We start from the raw sequence: 21,257 nt of genomic DNA, 5'->3' as shown, positions 1-21,257 counted from the left end.
CCATGGTCTCTCAAGACTAACGGATGCCTATAAATGTGGTTGGCCTACGAGGAGCAATGGAGCCTTTGTGACATCCTGACCATTAGGGTTGTGAGCAATCCCTGGCAAAGTGACCATTGTGTCCACAGTTGAAACCTTTTCAAGTGATTCAGTATTCATAACAGGTGGAATGCAGGCATTCAAATCTTGTCTTGACCACCCCCTCTACTAAGTGGCGCTGTTGAGGGCCAAGGTGGTTTACCCTGATAATGTACCCTGGATCCCTTCATTCAGCCACAGTGCACCTTGATCTCTTATAGGGATATTATAGAACCCTGTTTCCCCTCATCTTCCTTATCTTCCCTGCATTACTTCCTTTTCCCGTACTCGTATCATCCTTCTGAGAACTGTTGCATACCCTGTGGGTATCTTGTGACTGTCTTATGACCATGATGTAATTGAGTATCTGGTGAGCATGGTCTTGCGATGGTGACGTGATGTAATTTTCCCGCCAGTGTGACATCACGTGATGACATGTTCTCAACAGGTATAAAATGGGAAAGCCTACTGTGATGCAGGAGTTTTCTGTTGAGTTGTCATTTAATTCATCAGTTACTTCATTATGCTGTGTGTTTGTCTCATGATGCAGTTTCATTTTAAAGTGGAGTTTTACTTTCTACTGTAAGGTACAGAATCATTGTGCCAGCAGTTTCGCCAATCGCTGCCTGTTTTGTTCGATGTATCTTTGATTTAGTTTTAAAATCTAAGTATTGGAGAGTGAAGACCTTACCGAAGTACAGGAACCCGAAGGATCAAGTGAAGTTGGTGTCATTCGGTGGTTTAATACAGGATTAACCTTATTGAATCTTCATTCAGAAACAGTGACCTACATCAGAGATAACCCCTGCCTGTAAGAGCAGAAAGGGTTGTGCAGTGTTATTCATCAAGGAAAAGGTCAGTTCCTTTAAGCCGTTTTTATTTCCTTCATCGTGAACCCTTCGGACAAGGCATATTTCAGCTGGGATCAGCAGTAACATTACGTTGTCAAGGGATTCGTTACTTCAGGAAAGTCTCTCCTAATTGACTGTTTTAATCACTTGGTCTTTTGTATTTACCACTTTAAGAACTGTTCCAGAGTTGCCGTGCAGCAGTTAACTTCCAGTTAAGTTAGTCATTTGCATACTACTCACTATTGTTGAGCAGAGTTTGATAAACGTTTATGTTTGTTTATAAAACTTGACTCAATTCTATATTCATTGTGGCCAGACTCATAACAGAACCCATGTTTCAGTGTGTGTGGGATCTGTAGGATCAAGCGTTTCACACAGTCCTCTGCTCTCCTTAGTACCGTGTGATACAGAGGTCCTCAGCCAGTTACTGCTTTGTTACTGAGTCAATATCCGCCTTTCCAAAGTAAAACAATAAATACTTGAGAAAATTGGCCACAACATTGTCATGATTGTAGAAGGGCACTCCCCTTTCCACTGTCTGCACTTATGCAAAGTCTCCACAGGGTCACCTTAATTAGCCCCTTCAGCTTCTAATATAGTCTCCTGTAAATCACTTAGGGTCCCTGGCCTGGTGCCTGTTCCTCCAGCAGGGCTGAGTGTTACACTGAAGTTAGACACAAAATGGTTAACATCCATTCCTCTGCCTCATCTAAACTGTGATCTATTCTGTGCTGCTAAATGTGCTGGAAAAGATCCTGGGGTTGGGGATTGTCCCAGCCCACACTTTGGGATATTCACAGCTATAGCACACAACTGGGCCAAGTCAGAAGGGGTAGAATACCATGTCACAATTGATTCTCGTGGTTCCGGTGTCTCCTGAGCTCTCTCCATTACCATGGGCGGCAGTGGGGCAGAGGACATTGAAGGTTCCACTCATTTTGGAAAAATCCATAAGGAGGTGGCCCACTTCCCCAGTCATCCTCACCATTAAACTATGTCATCTCATATGTTAAACCACCCCAGTCTACATCACCGTCATTGTCAGTCCTTGCAGTCAGTCTCTCCTCTCTGAGCTTGGAGTTGATCTGGTTTAAGCATGGTGTGATCAGCACTGCCTTTCCCCCCAGCTGCTGATTTCTGTCCATAAATCCTGACAGACTTTTCCATTTCTCAACTTCTGTATTCACCTTTTACACTACTCTTCATTTTTATCCTTTTTTTCTTGTTACACATTCACACTGAGTCTGAAACTGACTCGTGTATCAAATTCGCCTGAAATTTCTCCCTCAGAATTTTATTTTCTTTCATCTCTTTCACTCTAACAATTCCCTACACTTACACAATTCCTCTGCCAGTTTCTGTTTTTCTCTCTTCACTTCAATTAGATTTTCCTGCATACATCCCATTATAGCAGCTTTTTTATTCTCTTGGAATTTATTTGATTTCTTTTCACTAACTGGTTTCCACAATGCATCCCCCAGGGTCCCTGACCCTCCACTCTCAAACTTTCCTATCCACTCCTCATAATCAGGCTGCTTTCTTAATATATAACTAAGAAAACAATTTCTCCAATCCTCCAAACCCTCTGGGTTCTCCTTGTCCTTTCCTTTCCCATTTTAATATCCTAATTTAGTGGATGATTCAGCTCGAAACTGGGATCCCACACCTCTATTGTTTCTTTCCAAGTGAACCCCAGGATGCCAAAATATGTTGACCATTTATCAACAAAACTAGGTTAGGAAATTCATTATGCAACTCTTAATTAATTAATGTCATCGTCGTCTGAACCCTTAGTGCCTAGGTAGCACATGGGCCTCTTAATTAATCAAAGCTAATACTAATTGTCTCTGCACAAACAGCAACATAATGTCGGTGACCCAGAGTCAACACTTAGAACACGAATTCTATTATTCCTTTTGTACCAATACTCACTCAGACCACTTCTCCAAGTTATAACACCTGTTACGAACCCTGTAACTGGGTCACTTACCAGCAAAGATAGAGAGGTCCGTTGAAGTCTGATGGTACTGTGGCGGCTCATTTCCTAGCGTATGCGAACCGACTCACAATTAGATAGCCTACGGGGGTTTGCGAGCACAGAGCTTTGGAGCCTCTTCGCCATGGGGGGCCGGTTGACAGAGGCTTAAAAGTGAGGCTGAAGTTTTCGAATAAAGTTTTTCCTTCGACTGCAGTTACCGACTCCGTGTCGTAATTTTAGCGCTGTTTGTAGCACACCGCTACAATTGGTGACCCCGACGGTCCAAACGATTTTTGGACCAGAAATGACCGACGCCGCCTCTGTTCATGCGGTTTCGTTGAAACTGCCGGGTTTCTGGACACAGCGCCCGGACCTATGGTTCCAGCAAGCCGAAGCCCAATTCCACGTTCGCCGGATCACCTCAGAAGACACCCGCTACTACTACGTGGTGGGCTCCCTCGACCAGGACACAGCTGCCCAGGTCGCGGAGTTCGTACAGTCGCCCCCGGCAGACGGCAAGTACACGGAATTCAAAGCCCTGCTCCTCAGGATTTTCGGACTCTCACGGCGCGAGCGGGCTGCCCGTTTACTGCACCTGGATGGCTTGGGCGACAGACCTCCATCGGCTTTAATGAACGAGATGTTGTCTCTGGCCGAGGGACACACAGGCCTCATGTTTGAGCAGGCATTCCTGGAGCAGCTGCCCGAGGACATACGCCTGCTGCTGTCCGACGCGGATTTCAGTGACCCCCGGAAGGTGGCAGCCCGGGCGGACTTGCTGTGGAACGCCAAAAAGGTGAGCGGGGCGTCCATCGCACAGATCTCCCAGCCACGCTCCCGGCAGCAAACCAGTCCAGGCCCGGCCGCAGAGCCCACTAACCCCCGGCCCAATGACCACTGGTGCTTCTACCACCAGCGGTGGGGCGCAGAAGCCCGCCGTTGCCGCCCGCCCTGCAAGTTCCCGGGAAACCCCAGGGCCAGCCGCCGCTGATGGCTACGGCGGCTGGCCATCGGGATAGCCTCCTGTATGTGTGGGATAGCAGGTCGGGACGCCGCTTTTTGGTCGATACTGGGGCTGAGGTCAGCGTTTTACCTCCGACAAGTTACGACACTCGCAGCAGGGCACCGGGTCCCCCCCTGAGGGCCGTGAATGGCAGCACAGTAAGGACCTATGGCACCCGTCAGGTGCAGCTACAGTTCGGCCCCAGCCAGTTCACGTGGGACTTCACACTGGCCGCCGTAGCCCAACCGCTTCTGGGTGCGGATTTTTTGCGAGCTCACAGCCTGCTGGTTGACCTGCCCAGGAAGAGACTGGTACACGCCGAGACCTTTCAGACGTTCTCCCTGGGCGCGGCCCAGTTGCCAGCCCCTCACCTCGGCTCCATCATGCTGTCCGACAACGACTTCACCAGGGTCCTGGCGGAGTTCCCATCGGTTCTGGCACCGCAGTTCACAGCAGCCATGCCCAGGCACGGCGTACAGCACCACATCCCGACACAGGGACCACCCCTCCATGCCCGTGCTCGGCGGCTTCCCCCAGACAAGCTCCGACTGGCGAAGGAGGAGTTCCAGAGAATGGAGGAATTGGGGATCATCCGGCGGTCCGACAGCCCCTGGGCTTCCCCCCTGCACATGGTGCCCAAAGCGACGGGGGGCTGGAGACCGTGCGGCGACTACCGCAGGCTGAACGAGGCTACCACACCGGACCGCTACCCTGTGCCGCACATTCAGGACTTTGCGGCAAACCTGCACGGCGCCCGGATCTTCTCCAAGGTCGACCTTGTCCGAGGGTACCATCAAATCCCGATGCATCCTGACGACGTCCCCAAGACGGCTCTCATCACCCCGTTTGGCCTCTTCGAGTTCCTCCGCATGCCGTTCGGCCTGAAGAATGCCGCACAGACGTTCCAGCGGTTAATGGACGCGGTGGGACGGGACCTGGACTTCGCGTTCATCTATTTGGATGACATCCTCATAGCCAGCGGCAGTCGTCAGGAGCATCTGTCCCACCTCCGTCAACTCTGCGCCCGACTGGGCCCTCATGGCCCGCCTGCGAGGAGCCAACTGGGCGGACGAGCTTCCCTGGGTCCTTCTCGGCATCCGCACAGCGCCCAAGGACGACCTGCACGCCTCGTCGGCCGAGTTGGTATACGGCGCGCCCCTGGCCGTCCCCGGGGAGTTCCTACCAGCCCCGAGGGGGCAAGAGGAAGAACCCGCTGCAGTCCTGGGCAGACTTCGCGAGAAGCTCGGTAACCTGGCCCCCATACCCACTTCACAGCATGGGCGGCACCCGACCTGCGTACCCAAAGACCTACGGAACTGTAAGTTTGTGTTTGTACGAAGGGGCGGGCATCGGCCACCGCTGCAGCGGCCATACGAGGGGCCGTTTACGGTGCTCCGGAACAACGGGTCCACGTTCGTGCTGGACGTTGGGGGGAAGGAGGAGGTTTTCACGGTGGACCGCCTCAAGCCGGCCCATGTGGACCTGGCGCAACCGGCCGAGTTTCCGGCGCCTCGGCGCAGAGGCCGACCTCCCAAGCAGGTTCTGGCCCAGGCTGTGGACATTGGGGGGTGTATCGCCGGTTCTGGGGGGGGGGGGTTATGTGGCGGCTCATTTCCTAGCGTATGCGAACCGACTCACAATTAGATAGCCTACGGGGGTTTGCGAGCACAGAGCTTTGGAGCCTCTTCGCCATGGGGGGCCGGTTGACAGAGGCTTAAAAGTGAGGCTGAAGTTTTCGAATAAAGTTTTTCCTTCGACTGCAGTTACCGACTCCGTGTCGTAATTTTAGCGCTGTTTGTAGCACACCGCTACAGTACTATTTTTAACAGTATTAGTAAAAATACACAAAAATAATATCAATGCAAACATACAGATAATATACGTCATCAATACTAAATCTAAAAGTGCGGGTATAATAATGATCAACAAGAAATAAGCTCTATCGTTGTCTAGGGGATAATGTTTTGTCTGATGGAAATATAAAAGTCACTCACTTCATGCAGGCTGCAGCCTTTGGGGACTGATGGGTTTGCAATGGTTGGGGAGAGAGAGAGTTTTGGGAGAAAAACTTGCCGGCTTTCCTTTTATGATTTCGATCCATCAGAGTCTCGTTGGTGTGGCTGTTCACTTGTGGCCTCTTCTTTAGCTAAGCCGTTCTTCCATGGTGAGCCCGCCAATCCCAGGCAAGGGAAGGACGCACACGAGCCCCCCACCGGCTGTCGTTATTAAACACTGTCACGGGATTTCTAGCGTTTCTCCTGGTGCGTCTAAAGGGGTTATTCCCCAGACCCTCTTTTATCCTTACTCACGGGGTCTCAGATGTCAATCATGTTGGGATGATGCAATCCCTCAACCAGCCCACTCTGGTCGTCCCCTGAGGGGCTTCAATGAATAGTACGGTACTCAATACACAATTCCGTCTCCAAGAGACAATAGCCATTATCAATGGTTTTGTTTCACTGAGGCCAGGACACATTCCAAACCTTGTGGATTCTCTCTCATTTCCTGGGTCCCAGACCCGAATTAATAGCGATCTTGTGATTCTCAAAAAGGAGGAGGCGACTTTGCACCCTTCGACCCCTCAGAGTTGCGGCACATTCGTAACACACCAAAATAGGGGATCTTCCATTGCCCAGATGATCAATCATTCTTCTCCCAATTCCCGGCTTGGGGGGTTCTTCTCTGCAGTTATCACTACCTTGTATCTGAAAATCTCTGCTTTTATATTCATCCCTTACCAGTTCAAATGCTGTATTGCTGTGTTATTGGTGATGAGTCATCTGACCCCGCATTGGATGTAGTCCAAAGGCTACACAGCTTCATGCCTCTGATGACTTCTTTTGAGCCCTTGATTCTGGTTCAAACCAATCCACCAGGTATTCTAGACACTAGGCTGAAATAATGAGATTACTTCTGCAAACTTTCCATTGTACACGATACACAGATTATCTGAGAATGATCTCAGGTTTAGCAGGTCCATAGCAAAAACTCCTTGTGTCTATGTTCAATTGCTCTGATTAGGTTAGCAAGAATTAGTCCAAACAGTTCACATTTTAATTCCACTTCTCATTCACGTTCTGACATGTCCATCCATGGAGTCCTTTACTTTCGCTGTGAGGCCGCACTCGAGCTGGAGGAAGAACGCCTTATATTCTGTCTGGGTAACCTCCAAACTGAAAGCATGAACTTCAATTTCTTAAACTTCTGGTAATGGCCCCCATCCCTCTCCTTCACCATTCCCCTCCCATTTAACTTCTCTCACCTTATCTCCTTGCCTGTCCATTGCCTCCCTCTGGTGCTCCTCCCTCCTCTTCTTTCTTCTGTGGCCTTCTGTCTTCTCCTATCAGACTCCCCTTCTCCAGCCCTGTATCTCTTTCACCGATCAACTTCCCAGCTCTTTACTTCATCCCTCCCCTTTCAGGTTTCACCAATCATCTTGTGTTTCTCTCTTCCCTCCCTCCACCTTTTATATCTACTCCTCAGCTTTTTTTCTGCAGTCTTGCTGAAGGGTCTCAGCTGAAAATGTTGACTGTACTTTTTTTCCATAGTTGTTGCCTGTCCTGTTGAGTTCCTCCAGCACTTTCTGTGTGTTGCACAGAATTCCAGATGTGTCCTCACCAACACTGTGTACAACAGTAACTGCACTGCCCCGTCTCTAAACTCCACTCCCTGTGCAGTAAGTCTGCCTTCTGAACCACTTGATGCAGAATCACAATGTCAGCATCAGATTTCCTTCCACTGTCTCTGTGTCATCAGCAGACTTGGACATCTCACATCTCCTTCCCTCCTCATGGTCATTAAACAGTGAACAACTGAGGCCAAGAGCCGATCCCTAGGGTACTCCAAGCATTACCTCCTTCCAGTCTGAAATCGACCCACTTATTCCAGCCACTCACAAACACTGGGGAAACTCAGCGGGTCAGGAAGCGTCTCTGGGGAGGAGTGGACAGTCGACAAATCATTGTGTCACTTTTGCTCATTTAGGAAATCACTTTGTTCAACATCCTGTGGTTCTGACTGTCTGCCACTGAGACCATGTTTGTTTTCTATTCTCTCCAGGTACATATGAATGTACTGAGTAACAAGCGACCAGTGGCAACCACACCACAAAAGTACCACACAGAGTCAATCTCCAAAGAGAAAGAATCATCACCTACTCTTGAGGGTCAATGGCATTGCTGACTCTGAGTTGTGTCCAGATGCCTGAACTGTGTCCAGTGAGAAGATAAAGTGTTCCTCCAAACTGTGATGAGCCTCACTGCAATGGTTTGACATGAGACATCACCATAGGGACTAACATTATCTGAAATGTTGTCCTTCACCCACAGAAGTCCACTGTAAACTTCTTACAAGGTAGAAAAGACAAAGGATTTGTGCATGGGAATCTCAAACACAACAGATCGCCCATTCTGCTGTGTCTGTCTGTTCACCAGCAGTTGAAAGCCACGGATCCCTGAATGTGGAGGAGGAGCTGCTTGGACAACAGCACACCAATTGTAACAAGGAGAACCCAAATACGTGTACATGTCCGTGATCTGAGCTGGTAAATTCCCAGAGAGTTGATAGGAGTGAGATGTCAATCACTGGCTCTCAGTTTGCAAGGGATTCACACAATCATACCAGCAAGTTCACACTGGGGAGAGGACATTCACCTGTACCACGTGTGGGAAAAGATTTATTACACCAACCCACCTTGTGATGCTCCAGGGAGTTTACATTAAGTACAGGTCACACTTCTGTCCTGAGTGAGCAAAGTGATTTACTCAACCATCACAGCTGCTGAAACACCAGCAACTTCACATCAGGGAGAAAGTTCAAATAAACTGTATGGTAAATTTTTAACCATCATGGTGGCTGAATCCAGTTACAAATTCATGACTGATTGTTAATGTCAGATTATGAGAATATTCTGTGTTCTCATCACACCCAGTTCTGTACCCTGGTCACTGGGCATGGGTGGAGTTTCTTCTGCTGCTGTTCACCTTTAATGAGACCGGAGTTTCATATTCTGGATCAGTGACAAATAATTCAGCTCTGTTTTGAACTCTCACAGGTTTTCACTGTCCCTGGCACAGGCCTAATGTGCAGTAAGTCAAGTCAAGTCAGGTCACTTTTATTGTCATTTCAACCATCGCTGCTGTGTACAGTACATAGTAAAAATTAGACAACGTTTTTTCAGGACCATGGTGTTACATTACACAGTACAAAAACTAGATTGAACTACGTGAAAAACAACACAGAGAGAAAAAAAAACTACACTAGACTTCAGACCTACCCAGGACTGCATAAAGTGCACAAAAACAGTGCAGGCAATACATTAAATAATAAACAGGACAATAGAGCAGTAAGGTGTCTGTCCAGGCTTTGGGTATTGAGGAGTCTGATAGCTTGGGGGAAGAAACTGTTACATAGTCTGGTTGTGAGAGCCCGAATGCTTCGGTGCCTTTTCCCAGACAACAGGAGGGAGAAGAGTTTGTATGAGGGGTGTATGGGGTCCTTCATAATGTTGCTTGCTTTGCGGGTGTAGCGTGTAGTGTAAATGCCCGTGATGGCGGGAAGAGAGACCCGGATGATCTTCTCAGCTGACCTCACTATCCGCTGCAGGGTCTTGCGATCCAAGATGGTGCAATTTCCGAACCAGGTAGTGATGCAGCTGCTCAGGATGCTCTCAGGTCAGTAGAGAGGCCACTCGGTCCAACTGGTCCCTGCTGCCTGTGTTCCTGTTCCATATCAGTATTTTTAAATCCATCCCTGCTGTTCACCTCTCTCCCTCCCTGTGTTGACAGGTTACAACTGGTCACCACAGTGGGGGAAGAGGATTCCAGTGTATTTCCTGCTTGATTTTCTCCAGACTGAATAACAGGTGAGCTTACTGTGTTTTTGCCCCAGACGTTCCTTGTTCCTCAGGGTTATGGGCCAAAGCAGAATGTTTTGTGTGGTTAAACTCCTCCCGCCCCCCCCCCAACGTTATGGGCAATTTTTACTGATTTCAAGAGCTGTGCCTCACACAGCTTGGTCGTTGCAACACACCACTCTCTTCTAAAGTATGAGATCAGAATGGTGGACAAATCTTCAACGGAGCAGAGTCAGAAACCAAGGGGGGGGGGGCAGCACAAATCAGGACATTGGGACCCAGAAAGTATTGGGGTCTAGAGTTTACGGGGAGGAGGAGGAGCAGGGAATCAGACTAGGAGGATATGGCTACAAATGAAAGATCAGCAACATGTGGAAACTAATTGACTTAAAAAATGCTGGTTATAGCTGTAAAATTCTGGAGGAACTCAGTGAGCCAGGGAGCAACAATAGATAAGAATAAACTGTCGACGTTTTGGGCCAAGACATCTCCCCATGCCTAGAGAGTTTATCCTTCTCCTTAAATACAGCCTGAGCTGCCGAGTTTCTGCCGCACTTTGTGTGTTGTTTCCAGTATCTGCAGAATCTGTTCGGCTTTGCTGTATATCTGCATTTGGACGTGGATTGGATTTCGACACACGGAATCCCTGTTGATATTGAATACATGGTTTGTGGGAGTTCGTTGTGTTAAAGCAGCTGCTTTTGAGACTATGGCGAGGAAACGACGCTCGCTGAAGAAACTCCCCGATTCGGCATTCGCCGTCAGAGCCCAGGCGATCAAACGCGCATGCGTAACGGTACCGGACGCTGCCCGGATATCGCGCATGCGCTCAGCGGACACAGGCTCCGGGGAATCGGCGGCAGGTAGGACCGGGGCTCCGGGCGGGAGTTTCACCATCACCGGCGTCCGCACCCCGACTGGGGGACAATTGCTGTGAGATCCGAATACACCGTGGTCCCGGCCTTTCCCGTCTCTCTCAGACCACGATCCGTACCCGGGCCCGGGGAGTTTCGGCTGAGGGAATGGGAGCGGGTCTCTCAGACACTGCCGAGCTCCAGGCGTCTAAATCCAGGCATTAGGAACTCGTTGGGGGGAAAAAAAAGAACAAACTCTATAAGCTTTGGTTCTTGTGAAAATCACCTTTGTTTTACCTTCCACAAACAAGAGAAAATCTGCAGGTGCTGGGAATCCCAGCAGCACACACAAAATGCTGGGGGAACTCAGCAGGCCAGGGAGCGTCAATGGAAAAGAGTAGAGTCGATGTTTCGGGCCGAGATCTTTCAGCAGCACTGTTCATGACGAAAGGGCTCGGTCTGAAAAGTCGACCATACTCTTCCAAAGATGCAGCCTGGCTTGCTGAGTTCTTCTAGCATGGATTCAAATTCACTTGGTCCATCTCGGACACTTCTCTCCCCTTTCTCGATCTCTCAGTCTCCATCTCTGGAGATAGACTGTCCACTGACATCTTCTATAAACCCACTGACTCCCATAACTACTTTGATTATACCTCTTCCCACCCTGCCAAATGTAAAAATGCTATTCCCTATTCCCAGTTCCTCCGTCTCCACTGCATCTGCTTCAAGGATGAGGCTTTCGGTTCCAGGACATCCCAAATGTCCTCTTTCTTTAAGAATCGTGGTTTCCCTTCTGCCGTCATCAATGATGCCCTCACCCGCATCTCCTCCATTTCCCGCACTTCGGCCCTCACCCTATCCTCCCGTCACCACAACAGGGACCGTGTTCTCCTTGTCCTCACCTACCACCCCACCAGCCTCCGGATCCAGCATATTATCCTCTGCAACTTCTGCCACCTTCAACAGGACCCCACCACTAAGGACATCTTTCCCTCTCTACCCCTCTCTGCTTTTCGTAGGGATTGTTCCCTCCGCGACTGCCTGGTCCACACGTCCCTCCCCACAGATCTCCCACCTTGCACTTAGCCCTGCAAGCATAAATGCTACACCTGTCCTTACACCTCCCCCCTTACCACCATTCAGGGCCCCAAACAGTCCTTCCAGATGAGGTAACACTTGTGAGTCTGTTGGGGTAATCTATTGCATCCAGTGCAGCCTCCTCTACATCGGCGAGGCTCGACGTAGATTGAGGGACCGCTTCGTCAAGCACCTAGGCTCCGTCCGCCACAACAGACAGGATCTCCCAGTTGCCACTCACTTCAACTCTCCTTCACATTCCCATTCGGATATGTCCATACGTGGCCACCTCTACTGCCATGATGAGGCCAAACTCAGGTTGGAGGAACAACGTCTCATATACCGTCTGGGTAGTCTCCAGCCCCTTGGCATGAACATCGAATTCTCCAACTTCCGGTAATTCCCTCCCTCTCCCTTCCCCCATCCTACCTTCACTCTGTCTCCTCTTCTAGCTGCCTATCACCTCTCATGACTCTGCCTTCTTCTACTACCCATAGTACTTTCCTCTTACATTCCTTCTTCACCTCTCCAGCCTATCCCCTCCCTGCTTCCCCTCCCCCACCCCTTGATCTTTCCTCTGATTGGTTTCCCACGCTCCCCCCACCTCCTCCTTTAGTCCTGACGAAGGGTCTCGACCCGAAACGTTGACTGCTTCTTTCAACGGATGCTGCCCGACCTGCTGAGTTCATCCAGCTTTTTTGTACATCTTCTAGCATTTTGCGTGTGCTTATTCTCTCTTGTTCTAGATCTTTTATCGATGAGAATGTTTAGTACCAATTTTCTGCGTACATAATGATATCAAGCACCTTTGTCCTGCGTTACAAATGAGCTGCAGCTTTCACATCACTGAAGTGCCACACTCCAGTGAGAAAGACTACTGCCCTCCCCTTCATATTCACAGGCATTGCATTGCTGAGTTCACAATTATCAATCACTCTGTGTGTAGGGAGAGGTCACATCTCTTTGTAGCACTTTGGGACATGACCAAAACATGAAATAATAATTAATCTGCTTTTTTTAAACTGCTGTACAGCCTGCACAGAAAATTTGTACACAGCCTGAAAACTGTGCAGTTCTTTAAATTAATATTATATAAACAAAATTCCAGCCTCACAGCTTTCTGTGTGAGAGCATTTCACTTACTGTCTGGTCCCACAGCTTAGAAGGAATTAGAAAATCAAACTGCGCCAAGTCACAGATTGAAAATGGGTAGAAATGTCCCATTCTTTTACAGGCAAGAAGGCTGTCAGATGATGGCCAGCCCTGATGCCCAGTTAGAAGGTGACTTTTGTTTCACAACTTGGGTTGAGTTTTGCTGTAACGGTGTGGTGTCAGAGCTCAGCATAAAGGCTAAAATTTATCTCATCTGAAATGTTGTCCTTCATCCTTTGATGTCTTTCATAAATCTTTTTACAGGTTGGAAACAGCAAAGAATTTGTGAACAGGAATCCCAAAAATAACACACGTCATGTGCTGGCTCTATCCAGATATTTCCTTTGTAACACCAATAAGTATAAGAAGTATCTCATCCCAGCTGGTAACGTCCTTTGTGTGTGAGATGACTTCAGCTGCATTGATTGTGCAAGGGATTCTCTATGTCTGACTTCGGACTTGATGCATTGCGAGAGAATTCATAAAGAACTGTGGGAAGGAATTCACACACTCATTCCACCTGCAGAGACACTAACAAGTTCACATTGGGGAGAGGCCATTCACCTGCTCAGACTGTGGGAAGGGATTCACTCAGTATGACCTTGTGACACTGTAGTCACATCAGTGAGTTCACACTTGGGAGATGCTGTACACCTGTTCAGACTGTGGGAAGGGATTCTCTCAGTCATCTCAACTGAAGGTACACCAGCGAGTTCACACAGGAGAGAAGCCATTCTCCTGCTTAGACTGTGGGAAGGGATTCACTCAGTCTGCTGACCTGCTGGCACATCAGTCAGTTCACACTGGGGAGAGGCCGTTCACCTGCTTAAATTGTGGGAAGGGATTCACTCACTCATCCAACCTCAAGAGACATCAGCGAGTTCACACAGGAGAGAGGCCGTTCACCTGCTCTGTGTGTGGGAAGGGATTCACTCAGTCATCCAGCCTACAGACACACCAGCGAGTTCACACTGGGGAGAGGCCATTCACCTGCTCAGACTGTGGAAAGGGATTCTCTCAGTCATCTGACCTGAAGGTGCATCAGCGAGTTCACACTGGGGAGAGGCCGTTCACCTGTTCTGTGTGCGGGAAGGGATTTACTCGTTCATCCCACCTACAGATACATCAGTCAGGTCACACTAGGGAGAGGCCATTCATCTGCTCGTACTGTGGGAAAGGATTCTCTCAGTCATCTGATCTGAAGGTACATCAACGAGTTCACACTGGGGAGAAGCCATTCACCTGTTCAGACTGTGGGAAGAGATTCAGTCGGTCATCTCACCTGCAGATACACCAGTCAGTTCACACTGGGGAGAGGCCATTTACCTGTTCAGACTGTGGGAAGGGATTCACTCAATCATCACACCTGCTGGCACACCAGTCTGTTCACACTGGGGAGCGACCATTCACCTGCTCAGACTGTGGGAAGGGATTCAGTCGGTCATCCCATCTGCAGATACACCAGTCAGTTCACACTGGGGAGAGGCCGTTCCTCTGCTTAGACTGTGGGAAGGGATTCACTCAGTCATCACACCTACTGGCACACCAGTCAGTTCACACTGGGGAGAGGCCATTCACCTGCTCAGTCTGTGGGAAGGGATTCACTCAGTCATCACATCTACTGGCACACCAGTCAGTTCACACTGGAGAGAGGCCATTCACTTGCCCAAACTGTGGGAAAGGATTCACACGGTCATCTAGTCTCAAGACACACCAGTCAATTCACACTGGGGAAAGGCCATTCACCTGCTCTGTGTGTGGGAAAGGATTTGCTCGGTCAACTCAACTGGACACACATCAGCGAGTGCACTCGAGGGAGAGGCCATTCACCTGCTCAGACTGTGGGAAGGGATTCGCTCAGTCATCTGACCTGAAGGTACATCAGCGAGTTCACACTGGGGAGAAGCCATTCATGTGCTCAGACTGTGGGAAGGGATTTGCTCAGTCATCTCAACTGAAGGTTCATCAGCGAGTTCACACTGGGGAGAAACCATTCACCTGCTTCGATTGTGGGAAGGGATTCACTCAGTTATCTCAACTGAAGGTACATCAGCGAGTTCACACTGGGGATAAAGTTTAATTGAGCTGCATGCTCAATATTTAACCATCACAGTTGCCGAATCCAGAGACAAGTTCTAAAGTGACTTTTTCATTTTTTTTGAGATACAGTGAGGGCATGCCTTTCTGGCCCTTCGATTCACACTGTTGAACGATCCCCTGATTTAACTCTAGCCTAATCATAGGACAATTTAGAACGACTGGACAAGGGAGAGCCAGTGGCTGTAGTGTACCTGGACTTCCAGAAAGCTTTTGATGAAGTCCCACATAGGAGATTAGTGGGCAAAATTAGGGCAGAGTACTGACATGGATTGAAAATTGGCTGGCTGACAGGAAAACAGAGTAGCGATTAATGGGTCCCTTTCGGAATGGCAGGCTGTGACCAGTGGGGTACCACAAGGTTTGGTGTGGGGACCGCAGCTGTTTACAATATACATTAATAATTTAGATGAAGGGATTAAAAGTAACATTAGTAAATTTGCTGATGACACAAAGCTGGGTGGCAGTGTGAAATGTCAGGAGGATGTTATGAGAATGCAGGGTGACTTGGACAGGTTGGGTGAGTGGGCAAATGTATGGCAGATGCAGTTTAATGTGGATAAATGTGAGGTTATCCACTTTGGTGGCAAGAACAGGAAGGCAGATTACTATCTAAATGGAGTCAAGTTAGGAAAAGGGGAAGTACAACGAGATCTAGGTGTTCTTGTACATCAGTCAATGAAAGCAAGTATGCAGGTACAACAGGCAGTGAAGAAAGCTAATGGCATGCTGGCCTTTATATCAAGAGGAATTGAGTATGGGAGTAAAGAGGTCCTTCTGCAGCTGTACAGGGCCCTGGTGAGACCCCACCTGGAGTATTGTGTGCAGTTTTGGTCTCCAAATTTGAGGAAGGACATTCTTGCTATTGAGGGAGTGCAGTGTAGGTTCACAAGGTTAATTCCCGGAATGGCGGGACTGTCATATGTTGAAAGATTGGAGCAACTGGGCTTGTATACACTGGAATTTAGAAGGATGAGAGGGGATCTGATTGAAACATATAACATTATTAAGGGATTGGACACGCTGGAGGCAGGAAGCATGTTCCCGCTGATGGGTGAGTCCAGAACTAGAGGCCACAGTTTAACAATAAGGGGTAGGCCATTTAGAACTGAGATGCGGAAAAACTTTTTCACCCAGAGAGTGGTGGATGTGTGGAATGCTCTGCCCCAGAAGGCAGTGGAGGCCAAGTCTCTGGACGCATTCAAGAGAGAGTTAGGTAGAGCTCTTATAGGTAGCGGGGTCAAGGAATATGGGGGGAGGGCAGGAACGGGGTACTGATTGTGTATGATCAGCCATGATCACAGTGAATGGTGGTGCTGGCTAGAAGGGCCGAATGGTCTACTCCTGCACCTACTGTCTATTGTCTATTGACTCATTAACCTACCAACCAATACATCTTTGAACTGTGGAAGGAAACCAGAGCACCTGTAGGAAATCCAGGTGGCTAACAGCGAGAATGTACAAAACTCCTTACTTGCAGTGGTGCGAATTGAGCCCAGGTTGCCTGCACTGTAAAGTGTTGTGCTAACTACTACGCTACCATGCTGAATTCTGCAATTATTGCTGCTGTTCATCGCACCCTGGTCATTGGGCACGGGAGAAGTTTCTTCTGCTGATGTTCACAGTAATGGAACCGGAGCTTAATATTCTGGATTTGTGACAAATAAATCAGTTCTGTTTTAAACTCTGTCTCAGGTATTGAGTGAATCCACAACACATCCACTGTACAGAAGGGAGTCAACTCAGCCCAGCTGGTCTTAGCTAGTGTTTCTATACTATGACAGACTTAAAATCCATTCCTGCTGTTCACCTCTCACTCTCCCTATGGTGATGGGTTCTAAACAGTCACTATTCTGTGGTGAAGAGTTCTCCCTTGAATTTGCTTTATGACTCTGCAGACTGAAAGAAAGGATGAGCTGACTGCAGTTATGTCTGACATGTTCTCGTGCATGAAATCTCTGGGCTGAGTAAAAATGACATTGATATTTAACCTCCATATTTCCTACCCATTTGAACGTTTTGGGTAATTTCTGCTGTTTATATATCTGGCTGATTATTATAGATCGTCCTATCTGTAGAAATGGATCAGTCATAACATAATTTGTAGGCTTCTGACTCTAAAACTGGAACTGGTTTGTATTTATAGTAAGGTATGGTTTCTTTTATGAGTTTTGTATTTTGGTGAATGATATTTGCCACTGGATTGTGCTTGTGTCAGAAATCAGATTGAGTGAAACTGCTGCAGAATCCTGTAATGTGTTAATTTTTTTTCTGATTTGGCATTTACTGCATTAATCATCTGGAATTTGTTGGTCTTTAATTATGTATTTCTGATAATATTTTTGTGTTAACTACCTGTTCCTGTATTTCCACAAGGAACTCCTCTGTTTCTGGGAAGAGGTCTCCCACTTTGAGCTGGGAGTTCAATACTTCCTTGTCAACCTATAGTCTGCTCAGATTGTGGGGATGTCTTCCATTAAGGATCATGGCCTTTCATTGATTAATTTTTTCTTCTATAGTGATAATTTATTCAATGTTCTGTTAACACGGGTTACCTCATAGAAACAATAACCATTTGTGCACGGAAAGAATCTGTTTACTGATATGTATTTTTATTGGCTCAACTAATATGCATGTGAATCATCAAATAGAAAAGGTAATACCCGGGAAAGGAGTCTACAGTGGCCAGGCTTTCCTCTTTGTCCCAATCCAATCTTAACATGTCCAACATGGGGTTGCTCATAAACATACCTATGATGGTTATTAACCAGAGTTATTGCTGTCTTATTGCATTTTTATGCACTTACTTTACCAGTTTTAATTTTGCAATTCCAATCTTGTTGGCTTTAGAGAATCTTACTGGCTTCTGTCGTGTTATTGGCTCTGATCCAAGCCAGCATCCAGTTATTGCCCTCTTCCGCAAGGGAAAAGTTGTAACTTTTATTTTATAGCAGATTTCTACTGCTATTCTGTGAGGTAGTTTGTATTAGCAGTTTTCTGTAAAAGCAGTGTGCCATACTGGAAAGTGTGTTTTGGCTTCGACTGAGATAAGGAGACATGTCTAACTTAGAAATGCATGTCAACCAATCAGAATTCTGGGATGTGAAAGAAGGTTTTAAAGAGTATTCTGAAGGTTAGTAGTCTGGTTTGGGGTCTTTTGGCAGGAGCTCTGGAGGGGGACACAAGGGAAGATGCTGCAGAATGTCGTTGGAAGGAGAGGCTATGTTGCAAGAAGTACTTTGTGCAGATGAATGGCTCCAAGGAGGAAGGGAAAATACTCCAGAGAGCTAGTTTGTTTGAGATGGTCTTTGAGGGGCATTTGGAGTGTTTTGGGTGCTTTCACACAGACTGTGGGTCCAGTGCATGAGTAAAGAGATACATACCTGACTACTAAAGTATGAGCTCCGATGTTATGTGCACATTGGACTGGGTCTTTTATTTTTATTTTCCTGTAAACTATTTGTTAAAGTTGAAAATTTAGTACATGTACTTTATTTATAATTTTATGCTGATGTAAGATCTGTCATTTCTGGGCTACTGATAACTGTATGAGCAATAGTTACACAGCATTCACTTAAATTGAGGTCCCTTTAATTGGAACATCCCAATGCTTCTGTTTGGTTGAACCCCAAATCATACGGACCCCAGATTTGTGTTGTTTATGAAAGGTGGTTTTCTCAATGCTGAGGCATGTGGCCATTAGCTGAATCAGCTAATGAGCCAAATCTGTACGTGAGCCCCAGTAAGAGGATTACATAGCAGTAATCCTACCTCCTTTGTGTTATGCTGGGTCTCACTACATTTGAACTCTGGTGTAGTTTCAGCTACTTGAGGTTGTGGGGTTATCAGTTTTCTAGTAGTTTTGGAAACTCTGAAAGGGCCAAGGCCCTGACAGAAACTCTTACCCATATCCCTTAGTTCCTTTTCCATTCTTCTCTCCCCATGTACTAGATCCTCCTGTGCACAGTTTATAATCATGGAAACAACCTTTGAGAAATGGGCACTGTAGCCAACCCAATCTTTTTCTGACGCTGATCAACAGAAAGAGACTCTTGACTCAAAGTGAAAACAGGTCTCTACAAAGTGATCTTAATTAATTAATTGATTGTATGACTATTCAGCCCCTTTAATATGACACATCTATTCATCACTGGTGCAGCCAATTAGTATTAGAAGTCACATAATAAGTTAAATAGAGATCTGTTTTTAGAGACCTGTGTGCAGTCAAGGTGTTTCTATTGATTGTAGTAAAAATACACCTGTATCTGGAAGGTCCAACTGCTGGTGAGTCAGTATCCTGTCAAAAACTACACCATGAAGACAAAAGAACACTCTAAGCAACTCTATGAAAAGGTTTTTGGAAAACACAAGTCGGGAGATGGATAAAGGAACATTCTTAAGCCACTGAATGTCCCTTGGAGTACAGTTAAGTCAATCATCTAGGAACAGAAGGAATATGGCACAGCTGTAAATCTGCTTAGAGCAGGCTATTCTCAAAAACGAGTGACTGTGCAAGAAGGGGTCTTGTGAGGGAGGCCATCAGGAGACCTATGACAACTTTGGAGGAGTTACAAACTTTAGTAGCTGAGATGGGAGAGACTGTGCATACAGCTGTTGCCTGGGTGCTTCACCAGTCGCAGCTTCATGAGACAGTGGTAAAGAGCAAGTCACTGTTGAAAAAAACTCACATGAAATCTCAGCTAGAGTTTGCCAGAAGGCTTGTGGGAGACTGAAGTCAGAGGGAAGAAGGTTCTATGGTCTGATGAAACTAAAACAGCTTTTTTAGCCACAGACTAAATGCTATGTTTGTTGTAAGTCAAACACTGCACGTCATCAAAAATGCACCAAGCTGTGAGGCATGGTGGTGGCCGCATCATGCTGTGGGGATGCTTCACTGCTGCAGGCCCTGGGAAGGCTTGTGAAGGTAGAGAGTAAAATGAATGCAGCAAAGTACAGGGAAATCCTGGATGAAAACCTGATGCAGTCTGCAAGAGAACTGACTTGGGAGAAGATTTGTTTTCCACAAAGACAATTACCCCAAACATAAAGCCAAGTAAGTTTTATTCTATTGCTTTTTTCTCTGACTGCTATGTAATTGTCCTTCACTGTTTTTACCAACTGCTGTACTTACTTTTCTGACATAATCCCATCTATTATGGGTTCTGACTAATATATTCCTAACAACTCCTCCAATTATATCTCTTTCAATCATGCATTTATTAGGTGTGTAACCTGTCGATGATGTATTCCTTAAGGCAAAACTACCTGTCGTGTTGTTCCATGTTAATGCACCATTTTAGAAACATAGAAAATCTACAGTGCAATACAGGCCGTTCGGCCAACAAAGCTGTGCCTAACCTGTCCTTGCCTTAGAAAGTACCTAGGGAAACCCATAGCCCTTTTTTTTCTGAGCTCCATGTGCCTGTCCAGGAGTCTTAAAAGACCCTATCGTATCTGCCTCCACCACTGTTGCTGGCAGCCCATTCCATGCACTCACTGCTGTCTGTGTAAAAAAAAAACTTACCCTGGACATCTCCTTTATACCTGCTTCCAAGCACCTTAAAACTGTGCCCTCTTGTGCTAACCATTTCAGCCTTGGGGAAAAAGATTCTGACTATCCATACAGTCAATGCCTCATTATCTTGTACACCTCCATCAGGTCACCTCTCATCCTTCGTCGATCCAACCAATTCTCACAAGGCATGCTCCCCAATCCAGACAACATCCTTGTAAATCTCTGCACCCTTTCTATGGTTTCCACATCCTTGCTGTAGTGAGGCGACCAGAATTGAGCATAGTACTCCAAGTGGGGTGTGACCAGGGTCCTGTATATCTGCAAAATTATCTCTTGGCTCCTAAATTCAATTCCACAATTGATGAAGGCCAATGCACTGTATGCTTTCTTAAACACAGCATCAATCCTCTGATTCTCCACATTGCTAAGAGTCTTACCATTAATACTAAATTTTGTCACCACATTTGACGTACCAAAATGAACCACCTCACACTTAACTGGGTTGAACTCCATCCGCCGCTTCTCAGCCCAGTTTTGTATTCTATCAGTGTCCTGCTGTAACCTCTGACAGCCATCCACAATATCCCACAACACCTCCAACCTTTGTGTCATCAGGAAACTTACTAGCCCATTCCTCCACTTCTTCATCCAGGTCATTTATAAAAATCACGAAGAGTAGGGGTTCCAGAAGAGATCCCTGAGGCACACCACTGGTGACCGACCTCCATGCAGAATATGACACATCTACTAACAGTCTTTGCCTTCTGTGGGCAAGCCAGTTCTGGATCCACAAAGCAA

At 47.1% G+C, this 21,257-nt stretch overlaps 1 protein-coding gene across 1 annotated transcript in view; it reads left to right on the top strand.

The window, feature by feature from the left end:
- Positions 1-16,628, top strand: part of LOC132402417 (zinc finger protein 585A-like) — a 70,141-nt gene extending 53,513 nt beyond the window's left edge. Inside the window, exons 5-7 of the mRNA XM_059985275.1 lie at positions 8,964-8,997; positions 10,457-10,627; positions 13,477-16,628. Of these exons, the coding sequence (XP_059841258.1) occupies positions 8,964-8,997; positions 10,457-10,627; positions 13,477-14,927 (1,656 nt within the window). The 3' untranslated portion in view covers positions 14,928-16,628. The remainder of the gene's footprint in view (positions 1-8,963; positions 8,998-10,456; positions 10,628-13,476) is intronic.
- Positions 16,629-21,257: the final 4,629 nt, after the last annotated feature.

This window comes from Hypanus sabinus, chromosome 12 (genome assembly GCF_030144855.1).
Source record: "Hypanus sabinus isolate sHypSab1 chromosome 12, sHypSab1.hap1, whole genome shotgun sequence".
NCBI lineage: Eukaryota > Metazoa > Chordata > Chondrichthyes > Myliobatiformes > Dasyatidae > Hypanus > Hypanus sabinus.
Note: the sequence above shows the minus strand (reverse complement) of the source record. Positions and strands in the feature narration are given on the sequence as shown.